At 43.2% G+C, this 17,762-nt stretch overlaps 1 protein-coding gene across 2 annotated transcripts; it reads right to left on the minus strand.

The window, feature by feature from the left end:
- Positions 1-283: 283 nt before the first annotated feature.
- Positions 284-16,096, minus strand: prcp (prolylcarboxypeptidase (angiotensinase C)). 2 transcript variants are annotated; one of them, XM_035386091.1, is made up of 9 exons: positions 15,295-16,096; positions 10,698-10,838; positions 10,016-10,117; positions 9,179-9,360; positions 8,205-8,362; positions 7,805-7,977; positions 4,537-4,701; positions 4,040-4,227; positions 284-2,030 (listed from the first exon to the last, which is right to left on the minus strand). In XM_035386091.1, the coding sequence occupies exons 1-9, from the start codon at positions 15,481-15,483 to the stop codon at positions 1,826-1,828; spliced, it is 1,503 nt and encodes a 500-aa protein (XP_035241982.1). In that variant the 5' UTR covers positions 15,484-16,096; the 3' UTR covers positions 284-1,825. The 2 variants fall into 2 exon arrangements, with proteins under 2 accessions (XP_035241982.1, XP_035241983.1); XM_035386092.1 differs by having other exon boundaries at positions 16,029-16,088.
- Positions 16,097-17,762: the final 1,666 nt, after the last annotated feature.

Below are 17,762 nucleotides of genomic sequence, written 5' to 3' on the forward strand. Positions count from 1 at the left end.
TCCCACGGACGCGCAAACAAACAAATCCTTCGTCGTTCATGCTACTATTGTTAATGGTGATTGAAAAACACAAAACATCCGTTTGAAAAAAATTCCAGCTGGTGAAGAGAGAAATCAGAGGCAAAAAAGGAAAAGGGTTAACCCGAAGATAAAATTCTTAAGTGTGCAGAAGACAGGCAGTCGAATAGAGTCATTTTAAGATAATTAACTAGAACTAGCAGGGTAATTTCACACTGGAGTCTAAATGCATCAATCTCCAACAAATGCATTCAACAGGCAAACAAGAGAGGAAAGGTGGTTCTTTTAATCACAGTGCTCGTCTGTCAGAATTACAAATTACTTCATTACTGCCATAGAGTGTAAAAAAACATTTATTGGGTCCAGCCCCAGAGCAAAAATGTTCATGTATATGAACAGCACATTGGAGATCGTTCAGAAAGACACGGAGAAGGCTCGGAGAACAGACCATTTCTGTGTGTGATGTCTCTCAGAATCTCAACTCACTAAATTACAACAATTCAGGCAGAACAGAATTTCTTGGTGTCACAATACTCAGAATCTCAAACCATTAAATTAGATGTCCTGCTTTATACACACACTATCTAAAAATGACAAATGTGCGTTACAATTGCCTGACTGTAACTGCAAAACTCTTGTTGATTTAATTTTTCAAAGTATTTTTTTTAAATCCCTGAAGAATGTTTCCATTCCATTTGACATGGTTACAATTCAAATTCAAACTTTGACTATCCTTTAAAAAGATGACAGATATGGATTTAAATAATGCATACATTTCAGAATGACAATTCATATTGAAGTGGGGTAAAAAACGAAATAATTGAAAGCAATAAAGTAATTTAGAAAATATTACTTTATTGCTATTAAATATGAAATATTACTACTACTTTTTAATGGTGTGTCATTTCAAACTTCCACTCAAAATCAAAATATAGTGGCAACAATATAAAATACAGATCAATCCAAAAGATCAACAAAAAAAAAACTGTCACCTTTAGGTATGGTATAATATCCTTTCTTTTTTTAATTTAGAAATTTGCAAAGATTCCCAATGTTAAATAAGGAAGAAAATGCAAAACAAAGTTAAGATAGAAAGAGGAAAAATGAACAAAGGCACCAGCTCTTGGTAAATAAATCTGACATCATCAACGACTCATCACATTTGCTCCAATGAGTCAACAGATTTAAATGCTGACAGCCTGGCAGCCTGCAAGGGTCAAGCACAAACCTACTGAGCAAGGACTACGCCAAGAGAGGTTGTGTTATAACCAATACCAGTGAAACATGAGGTTGGGAAACCGTACATGCTTGGTCTTTACAGAGCCTGGACAAGTGACAGTGACAGTTTATGAGATTAGTTTCCTGAAATTTGATTGGCTCTGCCACGATTTAGACTGCATTAGTGATAATCTTGAATTACAGCTTCAATCTGAAGCCCCACCTACACAGGATCACAATTCATCAGAAGAAGTCACTGACTGCTAGTTTATTAGTAAAGCACATCCTCAGAATTTGGACATAGCAATCTCATACGGTATCACATTATAAATCTGGCCTGGTCAGGCTCATAGTACCGGAATCATGAGCCTGAAAATAAAGACAGGATTCCATAGCTGGAGTAGGAGTGGTCTCAGGGTCAGGAGTAGTGGGGTCAGGGTGGCTGGCTGTGGTAGAGGGTGTGGCCCTGGGTCTGGGAGGCGGAGTCATGACAGGTAGGTGGAGTGGTGGGAGTGGCGCCCAGGTCTGGGGGGTGTGGTCATGTCAGCTAGGAGTAGTGGGGGTGGGCCACAAGGTCAGGGGAGTGTGGTCATGGTGAGTTTGCTGCTTGTTTGATCCACAGTTTCATGTACTTCACCTCCGTGTCCCGGGCGTCCATGACGGACTGGGGGTCGTAGTTAGTGTTGTACCGCAGGTCCAAGTGATGGGCCCCATCTGGAATCACGATGGCCACCAGGGAGTCCGAGAGGCTTTTGGTTACTCCACCACCCGACCAAGGGTCCAGGCCGCCATTGCTAGGATACATCGTTAGCAGTGCAGAATAATGGTCAGGGAACTGGCATTGTGCCTCAGAGTTTGCAGGTTAAACCCTTTAAGATGTGAGACAACATATGCGATTAGAATGTTCTTAACTCAACATTCAAATGCTGATGTAACAATCACTACTGGTAATTATGATATAACAATCACTAATGGAATGCTAGAGCACGGACTGAATTTTGGTTTTTTTTTAAAAAGTATTTTGTTACAAAACACCTCCCAAAAATGTACCTATAAACTACCATCACAATGGTGTCACAATAGCTTGCTTTGCAGAGAGCACAGAGGTACAAATCAAACAATAAAAAAATAGGACAGAAATCCATATTACAGATGAAATACCTACATGCAAATACATATTTATAGATGTATGCAGTGTTAAATTCAGCTCATGCCTGCAGAAGGGACAGTGCCCTTGAACCCTTGCGTATGCTGCTCCTCGAGGTAAAACGTGTCAGTAAATTATCCAGCTACATAAACGGATTACGTGTAAATCGAAGGCAAGCCGTGGAAGCCGCGCGGCGCTAGGGCATCTGCCGAATGGCGAAATGTAAATGTGGCTAATGGCGCATTAGCACGGGGGTGAGCCGGACAGGAGGCTCGCGGCCTTGCGCCCGGCGCGGCAGGGGAGCGCCGGCTGGCGCTAGCGGCCGGCGCTAACGGCCTCTCACAGGCCAGCGACTCTCCTGCACGTCAGGACCAGATGGGGGGCGATTAACCGGGGTCACGATGCGGAAACGGCAGCCGGACCTGCGTTAGCGTCCGCGTCCTCGTGCAGCATCGCTGCTGTTAATACCAGGCTGAAGTGTACGCCCAAACTGCCACCAACTGCACAATGTCAGTTATGCAGAATGGGCAAGTTTGGATGCCTATTTAACGAGGACACAGAAACTGTTCTCATGGGATAATTAATAATTTACCAAATGCTAACAGCAAGTTTAAACCGTTTCAGTTATGTTTAAACTTCTTATAACTTATAACAATGGCACCATTAAAATCCTCAATGTTACTTCAACTGTAACATAATTTATATAATATATATATGCACCCAAACTGGGGGAAAAAGTGTTGTATCAGTGTAAAATGTACTCTCCGTGTTGATTTTTTACACTCTCCGTGTTGAGTATTTTGCTGACAATACTATTAGAATTTTCTGTCAAAATGCCCTCATAGCCAAACACACACTAGATACAATTAGACTTAGAGCCAGCTGGTACACCCATTTCAGAATAAAGTTTAATTTTGTTCCTCACATTCTCTTCAAATTAGTGAGGTGGAAACCAACAAAAAAAAACATTTGTTTCTAATTTCAGGAAAGCTCTGCTTCACCTGACGGTCTCAGCGCCATTTATTTTTTAATGCGGTGCCCTTTAAATGTTTTTGCTTTCTCTGTACGATGTAGAAAGCCTTTTGAATGTCAACACAGAACTGTTAACATGAAGCATCTTTCCTGCTGTGCTTAAAAGAACTGAAAAACAAACCCCAGCAAATAAGGGCCGTGGGCTTTTGGCCAATCAAACGAGCAGGCATGCCAAGAACCTCCCCTTTACGTCCCTACATTCACAAAAGAAAATCTCTGCTTTTTAAAGGATCTTTTTCATCTTTTTTTTAAAGGCTTTTGTCGTTTCAAGAATATTTTCAGAGTCCTCACACCCAGCTGATAATCCATCTTTTATCCAGAGAGGAATAAGTCCGTAAACTGGAGCACATAAACGGAAGTGTTTTGAAATAAATTTGCATATCATTACTTATTCAGAACAAGGTGCGCACATAAAAGCAAACTTCAGTTTCCAAAGGAAAGCACCATCGCTTTCAGTTCAATAAACAAACAAAAAAAAAAAAAACTCTATAATTGAACGGATTAAAACTTTGTTTCACACTTCTCGCACTTGCTTGAGGATTCTGTCGGGGAGATTAAGACGTAAGAAAACGAGAGAAATGGGCACGGCCGAGAGAAACGTAGAGCGGCGTGGGTGCTTAATACCTGAAGAGGATGTTGCTGTGGGACTTGATGTTCTTGCCTCCGTAGATGGTGTCGGCCCAGTCAGGCCGAGGGGTCACCCCGAACAGCGCCCTGCACTCCTCTGCGTAGGCCTGGAAATCCCACGCCTGGGGCTCGAACATGTCCCCAACGCCGTTCGAGCACATGGGCATGACCATTTCCGTACAGGCCTGGAAACGGGAACAATAAAAACCAAGTCTGTCCCTCTTACCTTGAGCAGGGGTTTTCCAGTACACTGTCCCGGTAAACCACCATTTATGAAAGTGCGACATCTTTGTCGCACTCTCTAGACGTGACGCGGTCCAGATCAGTTTTGCAGCACAGCTTTAATTATCACTGCTTGAAACTTTCAGTGTCAACATAATTTCACAAAACCACAACTTTTCTTTGCTTCCGGGCATATTTGTTTACACTACCTTCAGTTTACGCTACTCAGCCGAAACCGTTGCCTGGGTTACACGCTAATACTATCGCAGTACCTGGTAGTACCAGCCCATGGCCCCCAAGCTTCCAGTGGCAGTCTGGGACATGTTGAGACAGGGGGCGTTTCCTGTGTAATTGTAGTACACCTTCACAGCCTTGGAGATGCCCTGCAGGAGCTGCTGGTCTGGCACCGTAGGGTGAGTAAGATACTGACAGACAACCTGAAAACACACAGCCCAAAAAAACCCTCAAAATGACTGGAGCACACAGCCAAAAACACCCTCAAAATGACTGGAGCACACAGCCATTAACATCCCTCAAAGTGACTGGAGCACACAGCCATTAACATCCCTCAAAATGACTGGAGCACACAGCCATAAACACCTCTCAAAGTGACTGGAGCACACAGCCATAAACACCTCTCAAAGTGACTGGCGCACACAGCCATAAACACCTCTCAAAGTGACTGGCGCACACAGCCATTAACATCCCTCAAAGTGACTGGCGCACACAGCCATAAACACCTCTCAAAGTGACTGGAGCACACAGCCATAAACACCCCTCAAAGTGACTGGAGCACACAGCCATAAACACCCCTCAAAGTGACTGGAGCACAGAGACAGAAACGTATACAAGGAGCCATAAGGGAATGGAGGTAGGGGGAGAGGGTGAAGTTAGGATGATCCTAAAGACCCTGAATGACAGGGGCCCTCAAAAAATATTAGAACATAGCATCTCCTGGGGTGGTGGGGCCCAATGCAAGAGCTTTTCATGGGGCCCAAAATCCCAGGTGACACCCCTGCAAGTAGCCATGAGCTTAGAAACAGTTGGGTGTTGCAGGTCAAACCCTCGGTCCTTTCAGGGAAACTGCCTCTGGTGATTTTTTTAATTAACATTTTTTTATTTTTTCCTTTACAACCTTGCCAGTGATCTAGCTTTGTTGTTGGCAGAACTTGACCTCATGTGAATATTTATGTGTGTTATATTCCACAAACGCTTGAAAAAACTTTTACCAACAAAAGCTTGCTGATTAAAAACATTGAACTCAGGGAAACTGATTGGATTTACAAAGCAGACAAAGTAGAGGACCCTTATAAGGCGGATTTACAAACGCACAGAACGTCCAACCAAATGCTTTTTCCTGAGTTTAATCTTTTAGGATAATACACCCTTTGTGTCATTTAAGTGACACTCCAAACACTTATCAAATCGGCCTCCATTCATCTTTTCATCAACAGCTTTCTCCTCTCCAATTCATCTCTCTAAGCTCCTCCCCTCTCACATGCAGGCGCATGCAGGCCATGTTATTGGCCAAAACAAAGCCAGATTGAGCGCTGCGCAAATTGGGTGAATGGGAACCCATCTACCAATTAAATATGAAGACGTTGTTACTAATGTAACATTGGGTTCGATGTCGCACGACAGGACACTTGTTGCTACGGCCGCGTGCTGCTATCACCCTGTTGGGTGTTGCAGGAAAAGCGGTTTGCCGATTCTCACGCGCGGTCTTCAAGTCCGTGCACACCCGGTGCACGTTCTCCGTTTGATAAATATTCATGTGTTTGTTTTTCAAATGTCGGGCCGCGATCCAGTTCCAGCGGGGCTCAAACTGGCCTGGAACACACTGGTTCAATGTTGTTGGGCAGGAGCTGATAAGGGCTGTCCGCGTTCTGATCTGTTTCCGACACATTTCATGGCCAGACCCCTTGCCTTACCCTCCAAGCACGCATCAAACCGCCAATTTGCATATGAAACTGACTGAAGCCTATTGTAAGGAAATCTGGCAAAGAACAAGGCAAGTTTGTTTAAAGATGACATTAATGAATGAATGGGCCATTTTCTCTAAAATACATACAGGCATCCTAATCACCGCTTAAGACAATCGTGGTTATTTTTAAAAGCTGCGTTAGGAATCCCCATTTGCTTGTAGCTGAAATGACTCTACGCCTACAGCTGTCATGGCGGTATTTGATATGGTGTTGTGTCAGGATTTATCTATATTTTTTGGGGTCTTTCAGAGCAGAGTCTGTCATGGATGTTGTTGCCGTGGTGACAGTCGCCGTGTTTTGGGAGGGCTTTGTGAATTGGAGAGCCTAGGCACAGTTGGCTGGAGTGAGGCGTGGCTCTCCGGTCGGGTAGAGACTTGTTACTAAGGCCCCCTTTTTTTGTTTTGGTCCCGTGGAGGAGTAGGAGGAGGAGGAGGAGGAGGAGGAGGCCAGGGGGAGAGGAGGGCTACAGACATGTCCTACCCCAGATTTACACCCCGAACAAAAAAAAATGCAATTGCTCCGTGAGGCATCTTCCACCTACTTTTCAGACGGGATTAGGCCCATACATTCAGCTCAGCCAACAGATTTCCCTCCGCCGAGCCCTCAATGCCCCCTCCTCGCAGCCACTCACATAATCACATTAGCTTTGTCATTAAAAAGGGCCCTCTTTGCGCCCGCTGCCTAAACCGCTTACACCACCCATAGGGGCCGCATACATTACCCACTCCCAGCCCAGCGGCTAAAAGTGTGGTTTGTTTTTTTTTGTTTGTTTGTCTTACCTAAACTGTCAGGCCGGGCAGCAGCACTGGAGCAGGAATTGCCTTTTTGCATCGGCAAATGTATTACAACGTTTTACCTTAACAGAGGTAAGATTATATGATAAAAATATTTTATAATAAAAGATGTGTATTTTATAAATTCAAATGTATACACAAAACTGAGTGTATACAATTTAATCTACAAGCATATTTGTGTGTGTACAGAAATTGAAGTCCTGAGGTCTTTTTTAATTAACAGCTAATCAACTGTTTTTAAAGTGTAAGATCACAAATACGTGATTAGAATTTTCTTAACTGAACATTTTAATGCTGATGGAACAATCACTACTGGTAACTGAAAGCAATGGAGTTCCAGAACACTGAGTTTTGAATTCTGAAAAAAAAACATCCAAAAAACCTACTCTTCAAAGGGTTAACATATTAACAGCTAAAAATGCATACAGCCAGCTTGAATTCAATTCCATTAAAGTTCAGTAAATTCAGGCAAAAAACTGAGACTTAATTCTCAAATTGAAAAATTCCCATAAATGTTCTATAACGATATTTTCAATTCATGAATCATGAATTTCTTTAACTGTCTGTACCTAAATGGAGGCAATTCCGCTATAATTAGCATTTCTTCTAATTTTCTGACCAGGAATTGTATTCCCTGACGTGTGAGAAAAATCTCCTTCTTGGGATGTTTGAACCCGGGGCTCATCATCCGGGTGGCGGGGTGCAAGATCAGCAGCGTTTAGTGATGCTGATGGAACTGATGACGAGAGCATTCCGTTTACCTTAATTGGCCACCTAGGGAGCGGTTGGAGGAAGTTGGCCTCGTACGGGTAATCAACCATGGCCAAATTGACCCAGGTCTCCTGGAGCCAGGACTTGAAAGCTGCAGCTTCCACCTTGTTTTTGAGAGGGGCACACAGGCTGAACTCGCTGGACAGCCACTGAAGACCTTCAGCTAGAGGAGGAAAAGTTTAGTTTAAAAAAAGAAAGAAATAAATAAAAGAACATATTCTCTTGCAGTAAAAAGAAAAAAAAACTGTTTTCAACAGCAGTGAGAAACATCCACTGTGGCTGAAATGTGATAAATTACAATCGAGTACGTGAAAATCAAAACAACTGTCATAAGATAATTTAAAGACGCCTTGAGTTCCACAGAATGTTCCGTGATACAGGGCGACGCACCTGTGGAGGTGACGTTGTTGATAGCCTTCCACGATCCTCTGATGCTCTCCGCACAGCCTTTCTCGGCTTTGTGGAAATCATTGGTGACGATCTTGTAGAAGACGTCACAAGGCACCATGTCTGTGAACTGCCAGATAGGAGCAGAGGCAGCCAGGGCACTGAAAATGAAAACATTTTTTTTTTTTAAACGGTGGTTACTCCAACCAAAATCATGAACGATAACGTCTCCACATGAAAAATGCACCCTGGTGTAGCGGTCGTGTGTCATGTGATATCACAGAGGTCTCAAGGTGTTCTTCTGCAACACATTCAGTCAGGAGATGTTCTTATCCAGAGTGACAAACAGTACTATCATGGTCTCATACATAAAGTATGCTGTCAACACTTCACACTATTCCTCCCTATTATTATTATTACTATTATTCAGAATTTACTAATAAATTAAATTATTAAATATTAATTATAATTACAGTTAATAATAGATTTCATTCACATAGTGTCTTTATTTGGTTATCTCAAAGCCCTCACCTCAACCACCACTAACGTAGCACCCAACTGGGTGATGCATGGCAGCCATTTTGCACCAGTAATTCACCCCACTTCAACTGAGGTAGAGGAGGAGGGAATTATTAAGCCACAAAATACTGGGGGACGATTAGGGGGCCAAGGTTGAGAGTGCCAGTTTGGGATATCAGGGAACCCCCTACCTTTTTTTGGGAGTGCCATGGGATCTGGACCTTAGGTTAAAGGTCTCATCCAGAGAAATGCAAGACAACCATAATTACAGACAGAACCCCAGTTAATTACCCTCAAATTCATTGTGAGATTCAAGAACTTTGTAAGTTTCTAGATATGGCTGTAAGGTGAATGATTAAATGTGACATGGCTGATGCTTACTTGTAGACGTTTATTTTGTTTTAGAGGCAATTTAAAAGCGCTCTGTTGTTCCCTCAAAAACATCGACGGTTTCTCACCCAACAACAATGTGGGGGTATTTCATCCTCATCCAGGCCGCCAGCATCCCGCCATACGAGCCTCCGATGGCGATGACCGGGCTGTCCCGCGCACCCGGGACGGTCCTCTTCAGCGCCTTTATCAGCACCGCGAAATCAGCCAGCGCCTGCTCCGACGTCAGGTAGTTCAGGTGCTTAGCATCCTAAAGAGGAGGAAACCCGAAAGCAGTCCCACTCAGTGATGTGGAGAAATGAGAGACACAAGCGTCTGCCTCAACAGGCAAGCGGCAATAACATCACACTGATACTGACATTAACCTTGCACTGCGAGCTACTCTGGATAAGAGCGTCTGCTAAATGAATGCAAGGTAATGTAAATTTAACTGCGGAAGCCGTTGGTCTGGCTAGGGGAACTAGGTCAGGACCTAATCAGCCCAATTCCCCTTCCACAACCACAGTAATGGGGAAAATTGCTAGAATTGGACAAAGAATTTGAGAACCCTGCTGAAACTTCCAGCTGAAACCAGCCTAAGATGGTTTAAACTGTTTTTGACACTTTTAGCTGGTCAACCAGCTGTTCACTAGCTGATCAGCCTGTTCAGTCAGCTAGTTTGGCCACCAGCTTACTCTACCAGCTTAACCGACTTTGACCAGCTTTGACCAGCCACAGACCAGCTAGACGTGTTGAAAACACAGCTTAAACCATCTTAAACCAGTGCTCAGAATCCCAGCTGGAATAATTACAATACCTTAGTGAATTTGAGAATAATGCCTATGGCTTTCTGAAAGCCGAACAGCAGCACAAGAACACACAATCCACTGTAATTTCACCTCTAGAGTCTTGATGACTGTACTTACACTGTAGGATTCCTCTCCAAAAGGTAGGGACTCTCCGTAGTACCGATGCTCAGCGAACACCAACATGGCTCCCAGCTCCTCCGCAACGTCCCACATGAAGCCCTGAGAACACAGGCCAGTGAGAACCGGTGCCCCTGCGGCTCAATTTCACCCAATACAGCAAAAGCCAAGCCTTAATTTTTAAAAAATATTAGCACCCAACGTGGTGTTAATTGGGAATGTCCAATTAGCTATTTGCAACCGCAGCCGCATTCATATGCGTCCCCCACTGCCGATTCGGTAGAGTGTAGACATCTGCGGTTCTCCTCCAAAATACACGGTGTCTCCAGATGCTTCTTTTCACACCGCAGACTACAGCTAAGCTCACACAGAGCGGTGTCAGAGGAAGGACCTTTCATATGTGGCTTTGGCTTGCAGTCCGCAGGCACCCAATCGACCAGCGGGGGTCACTAGAGAGTGATGAAACTCAGACCCCCTAACCAACTGAACCTTCCAGTGCCCTAGAGACTTAATCGTGCGTAGCCATATAGAGCTACCAGCCACAGTCAGCACTGGCTCATTCGAGACCGTGGGGCTCATCCATGCACCTCAGAAAGATTCTTTAACTGAATAAGCCACCCAGCAGCCCAGGCCTTCATTTTAACAGGAAGCATCTGTTTGAAGGGCAAAAAGAAGTCATTACTGTGTTATTGCAGAACCAAGTGATGTCTCCCTCATTCCCAGTGTAGAACAGGATTGGGCCGTTTTCCTGGTGCCAGTGCTGTTCATTGACGAGGTACCTCTGCTTGAACGTGGCATTACTAAGAAATCCAAAGTGGTCGATCTACAACAGAGCAAAGCAACAAAACATAGATACAGGACAATCAATTCCACAAAACAGCACTTTAAGGACAGAAAATAGACAAACAAGCCCATACAAGCAGATCATCCATGTTTAAACATAAATGCTATGCTGACGGCCATATTATTAGAGAACAAATCCATTTGCTCTCTTCTGCACTTGGAACGGTACTTCTCTCTAGGGTTTTCGACACACTTGTTCCTGGTTATGGTTATACACTTATGTTATGTTGTACGTCGCTCTGGATAAGAGCGTCTGCCAAATGCCTGTAATGCAATGTAATGTAATTTGCTATAAAACAAAGCTTTAATATCGCAGGAACAAGGCCGCGGGACAGGCACAGAGAGGGAGGGACAGGGACGATCAGGGACCTGCGGGGGATCCGGGCCAATCGCGGGGCGGGTTTGATCTGCGGGTCCTCTGGCCCCGAGCCACGCCCGCATTGTGACGGGGCGACCCCGAGGTCGGACGGGGGGATAATTAGCCTCAATTTGTATTAAAACTCCAGAGCCAGTCTGAAGGGGAGGCGCATTAGTTCCGCTTTAGCGACAGCTCTGCAACGTCCTTTCATCAAATTACCGAGTATCTTCCCTTTCTGCAATAATCTTCCCCCCTTGGCTTTCTGGAGGAGGAAGAAAAAAAGCGTCTGATAACTTCACAGGGCGGTGAGCCCAAAGACACCGCTGTGCTCCTCCAAGGAGACGTCCCCCACTTGAAATCCACCCAAAAGTTTCTGCTCAAAGGCCCCAAACCCGCTTCCCCAGAGCCAGCCTTTTTATGAGCCAATGACAACAACAAAAAAAGATTTTAAAACTTTGAATGTGTTCATTCTCCCCGCTGCCTCCATCAATCCCTGGAATTGAGTCAAACAGACACCAGCGGCCTTCTTGACAGAGACGTTCTGTAAACTGATTTCTATTGCACTGTATGTCGTGCCACATTTAAGTAGTGACTGTTCTGTAACTGTAATGCCCCCCCCTCCAACCCCCAACCCGCAAAGCACACACTTCCTGAAGCTCTGTTTGGGCCCACATTCTTCTTTAAGACTGAAAAGGACTCTGGGCAGCGTCACATGAATACAGAGTAATGTGAATATCATGTGAATGCATGCCGTGTCACGCGTCTTGGCACATGATACAGTCAACACTGAAAAAACACACAGTGGCGTTCCTATATCTGTAACATGCACAGACATTACCTTCATTTATCTGACTCTGTACCCCATGGTGGATTATAAAATCAAGGGCACGGGTGCTTACATAAAAAATAAGGGGTAGTAGCAACAGCAGTAAAATATCTTATGTATAATAATTTGTGTTGACTACTCGGCCTGCAGACAAAAAGCACTGATCACTACAAATTGAACACGGGCAGAGTTCACGCTTTTGTTAATCAAATCATGAGTGTGAACTTTCAAAGGAACCCTCCTCCAATTTCTCTCTCCCTTTGATTTGCATAAGAAGCAAGGACTCCCTGTCTGGATTTTCGGTACAGGGCTGCATTTTGGTGCCATCTAGTGGTGAACAATGACACCACATCCTGTCCATATTTTCAACAGGCAGGTGAGGGCGCTAAAGGGGTAAGAAACAAGGTTTAAAAAACACTTTAAAACTCAGCAGTTAAGAATTCTTGTGGTTCTGCCATGGTGTGGGGCACAATTTTGGCCCAGCATTGTTTGGTGCACTCTTAGAAGACAAGGTCAATGTTAACTGCTGCCAAATGATACTGACTAATCTTTTTCACCGCCCATTAAGTCATTCCTGCATATACAAGCGTATCTTTGCCCATGTCTACAGAGCATGAATAGTTGCTCCGTGATTCGAGGATCATGACACTGACATTATTCATGTCACAGCCTAGAGTATTTATGGAACATTCTGGAACAAAACCTCACACAGATTTTTCCACTTCCATCAACCCAAGACTGAGCTGATACACTTTCTTTTTCAAGAGTGGTGTCATGTTCTTCCTGAAGCTTTCCAGACATCGTTAAGATGCCATACTATGGTGCATATGGACTGCACTGGTGACGCTTGCCAACCAAGTATCCTATGAAATTACTTTAAATTGCCGTTTCCTGGAGTTTTTTTTGTAGGCCACCTATTTACACAGCATCTGTAATACACAAGCTGGCACAAAAAAGAGATTCTATTCAATTTTTTAAAAACTGCCTTTTAAATATATAGCATTTAAATGAGCACAATGATAACTTAAGGACACCACGACTGCTGCATAAAAACACATCTTGTATGAGACGCTTTTCCAGCATGCGGTTGGAGAATAAAGATGATGTCATCGCTGGTAAATGGAACGAAAAGCCGAACGTGTCCTTTCAGCACTGAAACCTCCACTGAAAACATTAGCCACCCGCATCTCTCACTTCCCTACCCCTCAGCTTCAGCTGTACAGCAGTTTTCACTCAATACTGTTTTGAGACACAAATGTACAGTCACACTGACCTAACTCCCATAGCCTACAGTACCAAGCTATAAGAAAGGAAAGTAAATCACCCAGCTCACAAAATTCAATATTGAATATTGAAGTTAATAATAGCTGCTAAGGTGTAGTCTTTTGCAGTGCTGCTATAATGGGATTTCCCACCCTCTTTCGGCCTTGAAGGCAGCCAGTGGCCAAGAGGATTTCCTTTCAACCACTGGTAGATCACTTGTTATTTCCCGCCCACCCCCCAAAAAAAAAAACATCCCCCAAAATGTTTAAAAATTCAGTAGCAGGATATGTCTGCAAATCTTGCAATCAATTCAACATTCAAATTCAAAACTGCAGAATTCCCGTAAGTTGTGATATATTTTACACCTGAGGAAAAAAAACTGAATTTTTTTATTTTTTATTAAATCTTCCGTGTGAATCAGAAAAAATTACCCTACTGCCACCATGCAATATGTCAGCTGTACTCCACTCAGCCGTAGCCTGTAATGAGATGTATCACTTTGTCCAAATATCGCTGAATGGAAAAGCTGGCAGCAAATCTCACAGTGATTCAGTATTTTTGCTTTTAGCTCGGGGGGCGGGGGCGGGGGCGGGGGCGCGGGCGCGGGCGGGGTGAGGGGGGGCGGCAGGGACAAAGGCAGGAAAGAACTTCACTCTTCTTCAAGTTCAGTTCAAGCAGAAGTGATGCTTGGAAACAAAACTTTGGCCCAGCACGCCAAGGTTCAGCTGCAATTAAGGTTACTTGGCTCCACAGATTGGCAGGCATCTGGCCAAAAAACTGGAAAAACAGGCCTTTCCTCAGGCAGTGAGACAATCTGTTTAGGCCCAATTTTACTGAGGACGAACTGGATTCCTCAGATGCAAGACGTGAAGTGACACACTGCTAGTTTTTCTCCTTCAGTTGAAATGTACATGCTTTTTAAGGCACTGCCATTTTATCTGACAAACCCTATATACTATTACAGCAGCACAGTTCAAACTGACACTGAACTTGAAAATGCCATAGCTTAACATTAATCTCAGTGCCACTACTTTAGATTGTAAATAATACAATGCTGTCATTGAACTTCTGGCATTCATGCATTCTGACAATCAGTTCTTAATATTCTTATTTGAATAAGCAACAAAACAACCACCTTTCCCATTGTTTTTCAATCCAATCCTCAGCATCAGAATGCATTGTTTAAGTAAACGAACAGACAGCCCTTGTTTAATTACAGCCTCTGGCCTAGTGTGATCAGTAGGAGTTATTTGATTTTTCTCAGTCTTCCTACTGTTTAAAAGCCTGAGGCAGTGTCAGCTAGGAAGGGATCCTACAAGCAGGAAAAGGGCCAGAAGTTTGGCAGCTTTCCCACCCGTAGTGGGGCGGGAAATCCTGATTGTCTTCAGAGACAATACATAATCAGTACTGTCGGGATCCAGTATATAGAAACATTACGGAAATCCTTTCAAAGCCAGAAGTCGACTAATGAGTTCAGCAGAAACAAATAAATTTGTTACAGGCATTGAGCACGGTCCATGGTGTATTTTTACAATACCCTACTGCTAAATAAAATCTTACTTTATATCTAGCTAAGTGAGACATGGGTGGATTATTTCCAAAATTTCCATGTATACATGTGCAATTCACACAGTCTTACGTTCATGTTCTGCAAAATAAAACTGAAGAATCACCTGACTTGCAGCTGGTAAAATGGCTACGTTTCAACTTCATTATCCACCGCTATAATGTTGTAAACTGACAGTTCACACATGGATGTAAAACAATACAAATGAACTGTGAAAATCCTGAATTTACAAAATAAATAAGTATTACAGGAGTGTCCTTCGCCATCTTAATAATGAAACAAAATAAATAATCCAAGACCTGACAGATGGTTCATAACATAACATTTGACATGAAACATGTATTTAAACTTTAAGAGAACGAGCTATAAAATTAGCTGTAACTCACTGTCACTGAATTGTAATCTACATGAAATTCACTTACCTTCTGGTAAAAATAATAGGTCTTATAGGACAGGCTGTTAGGAATGGCATGGGTGCTTCCCTGCACAGATAGCAGTTGTGTCTTCAAGGCAAGCACATGAAGTGAGCCTAACAGAAGTACAACGCAAACGATACCCGTGATAAAGGGTCGTGTACCAGTCCTTAATTCTAAATTGATCATGCTGCTCATAAATTCTGAAGGCGCGGTACAGGTGACAGAAGCGAGACCCCTGTGTACTGCAGGCTGCAGCCAACTAACTTCAGTATGCTGTACTGTGGGATTCACGTGATCCGGGAAGACACAACGAGGAGGAACGGAAGGAACCTGCAGAAAGATCTAAGTTTATGAGGAACCACAATCTAGCTAGCCAGTCAGCAAGGAAAATGGAACGGAAATCATCAATCAGTAAATCCCTGAGAAAGCTAGCTTGCTATGCTATACACAGTGCATAATAACCGACATGAATGTGCCAGTTCTAGTTCCGCAGTAAACGTTTTGTGTCAGCTCTAACTGGCAAGCGGAAACATGAAGTACTTCTTATGCGCGATATGCTTTGTTGTTCTCCGGCTGGCGAGCTAACTGTCAAGACGAGTACTACTTCCTCATTTGATTTTGCCTTAAACCAGTCTAATCCAACTATGCGCTTTAGGTTTAGACTTTACAGTCACTTAAAGCTGTACAGAAACGCATTGTCTGCACGCGTAAATAAATAAAACGTGTCGTGAGTACTGTACCTAACTAGCGCCATACAGTTCGCCAGTGGTTCAGTGCATAGACGGTTCAATGGACAACCCTGGCCACTGACTCGTGACCCGAAGAGAACCGAGTACATCCGATTTCTTCTAATGCGTTCTTCCGGCATTTCTTTCGCATGACGGCAAAACTGATAAATATTCATCAATCTTTTCTCATCGACTGCTTCTCCAGTCTCTTAACAACGTATGCAATACATTACATTTATTTACCAGGCACTTGTATCATAGGTGATTCATAACGGTTAATGAAAGACCAAAAACATTACAAGCTTCATATGAAGAGACACAAAGATTGTGTCTTAGGGCTCTTCCTCTTCTGTGGCTGAGTCTCTCCTCGCGTTGACGGCAAATATTGGATTTTACAAATGCTCTGTGCTATAGACCTTCTGGCTGCCTAACCTTGGGCTTTTTGGCCAACGGTTTCTCCAGATTCTGTGTCCCTGTTCTCCCTATCTCAGATGGGTTTCATTATCTGGCAGAAAACAGGACACTGAGACCAAAATATCACAATAATTTATTTTCTGTAGGCAAACAGTTCACTGGCTGTGTTCACTTTGATGGTGATCTTAATTTGATATATTTGTTTTGTCCCTTTGTCAGACAGTACTTAATCTCTCTCTCTCTCTCTCTCTCTCTCTCTCTCTCTCTCAGACACACAGACACAAACACACACTCATTGTTTATCTTCTTTTGTCCCATTTTAAGCTGCTATTAAAAACCCATTAAACTATTAATGCATATCAACAAAGAGAAGTGGAGTGATTCAGAATAATGAATCACTATTGCTGCCTTCCATGCAGTTCAGAACAGCCAGGCAAGTGGTAAGGCTTTACTGCATGTGGAGGGGAAGGACTAGGAGATACAGTTTGCAACAAAGAAAATATATTGATAATGATATTGATTAAAAAATAAATAAATAACTATTTTTTGTGCACATCATTCACTAAAGGCCATCATAATCCTAAAGGAAGCCCACAGTAATAAGGGCCTGACTGTCATTGCCTTGCATGCTTTCAATACCTGCAATTTTCAAGCAAGGCCTTGTCGTGTCTAGGAAACGACAGAGTTCCACGCCAATCGCCAATCTGTAGAAAACAATTTCAGGAGGGAAAAGACACAACAGCAGCAAGCTCTTCAGAAAGTTTAGACTTTATTGCACAGGTGCACAAAGCCGGATCAATTCAGGGGAATTGAACCTCGATTGTCAGTTTTGCATACATTTTATACACAATTTGTGCCCACAACCCCCCTTTAACACATTTCTAAAAATATCAGCCCTCTGGTCTTTTCTGGCACAGCAAGGAGTTTCACTTTCCTGTTCGTGGGTCAACTTGACCTTTTTGGCATAAAGATGATTTTCGGTCCTTATGATGTTCTTAATGTATCAGTAAGTATTCTTATCATAGTGGACAGGTGCCCCAAAACTGATTTTTAGTTCTATTGATGTCTTTAATTAGTCTATTGATGTTCTTAATTAATCTTCATCAGTGGACAGGTACCCCAATTTTCCCTTACTTTGTACTTTCCCACTTACGCATACACCACGTCATTGCTGTCTGTATTTTTCCAATTTTCCCTTACTCTGTGTTTTTTCACTATGCATACACGTCATTGCTTTCTGTATTTTTCCATTTACACATACAAGTTCATAGAGTTTATAGCCTCCTGTACCTTTTCTACTGTATTCAGGTTACACATGGGTCACTGTAAAGT

The sequence above is a fragment of the Anguilla anguilla genome, chromosome 12 (assembly GCF_013347855.1).
Source record: "Anguilla anguilla isolate fAngAng1 chromosome 12, fAngAng1.pri, whole genome shotgun sequence".
NCBI lineage: Eukaryota > Metazoa > Chordata > Actinopteri > Anguilliformes > Anguillidae > Anguilla > Anguilla anguilla.

What these genes read in the sequence shown, in the direction of transcription:
- prcp (XM_035386091.1), bottom strand. Translation starts at nt 15,483, where the DNA reads ATGAGCAGCATGATCAATTTAGAATTAAGGACTGGTACACGACCCTTT. An exon ending in TTGGAGAGGAATCCTACAGT is followed by an intron (nt 9,361 to 10,015) that starts GTAAGTACAGTC and finishes CCTCCTCTTTAG; the next exon opens with GATGCTAAGCACCTGAACTA. An exon ending in TACCCCCACATTGTTGTTGG is followed by an intron (nt 8,363 to 9,178) that starts GTGAGAAACCGT and finishes TTTCATTTTCAG; the next exon opens with TGCCCTGGCTGCCTCTGCTC.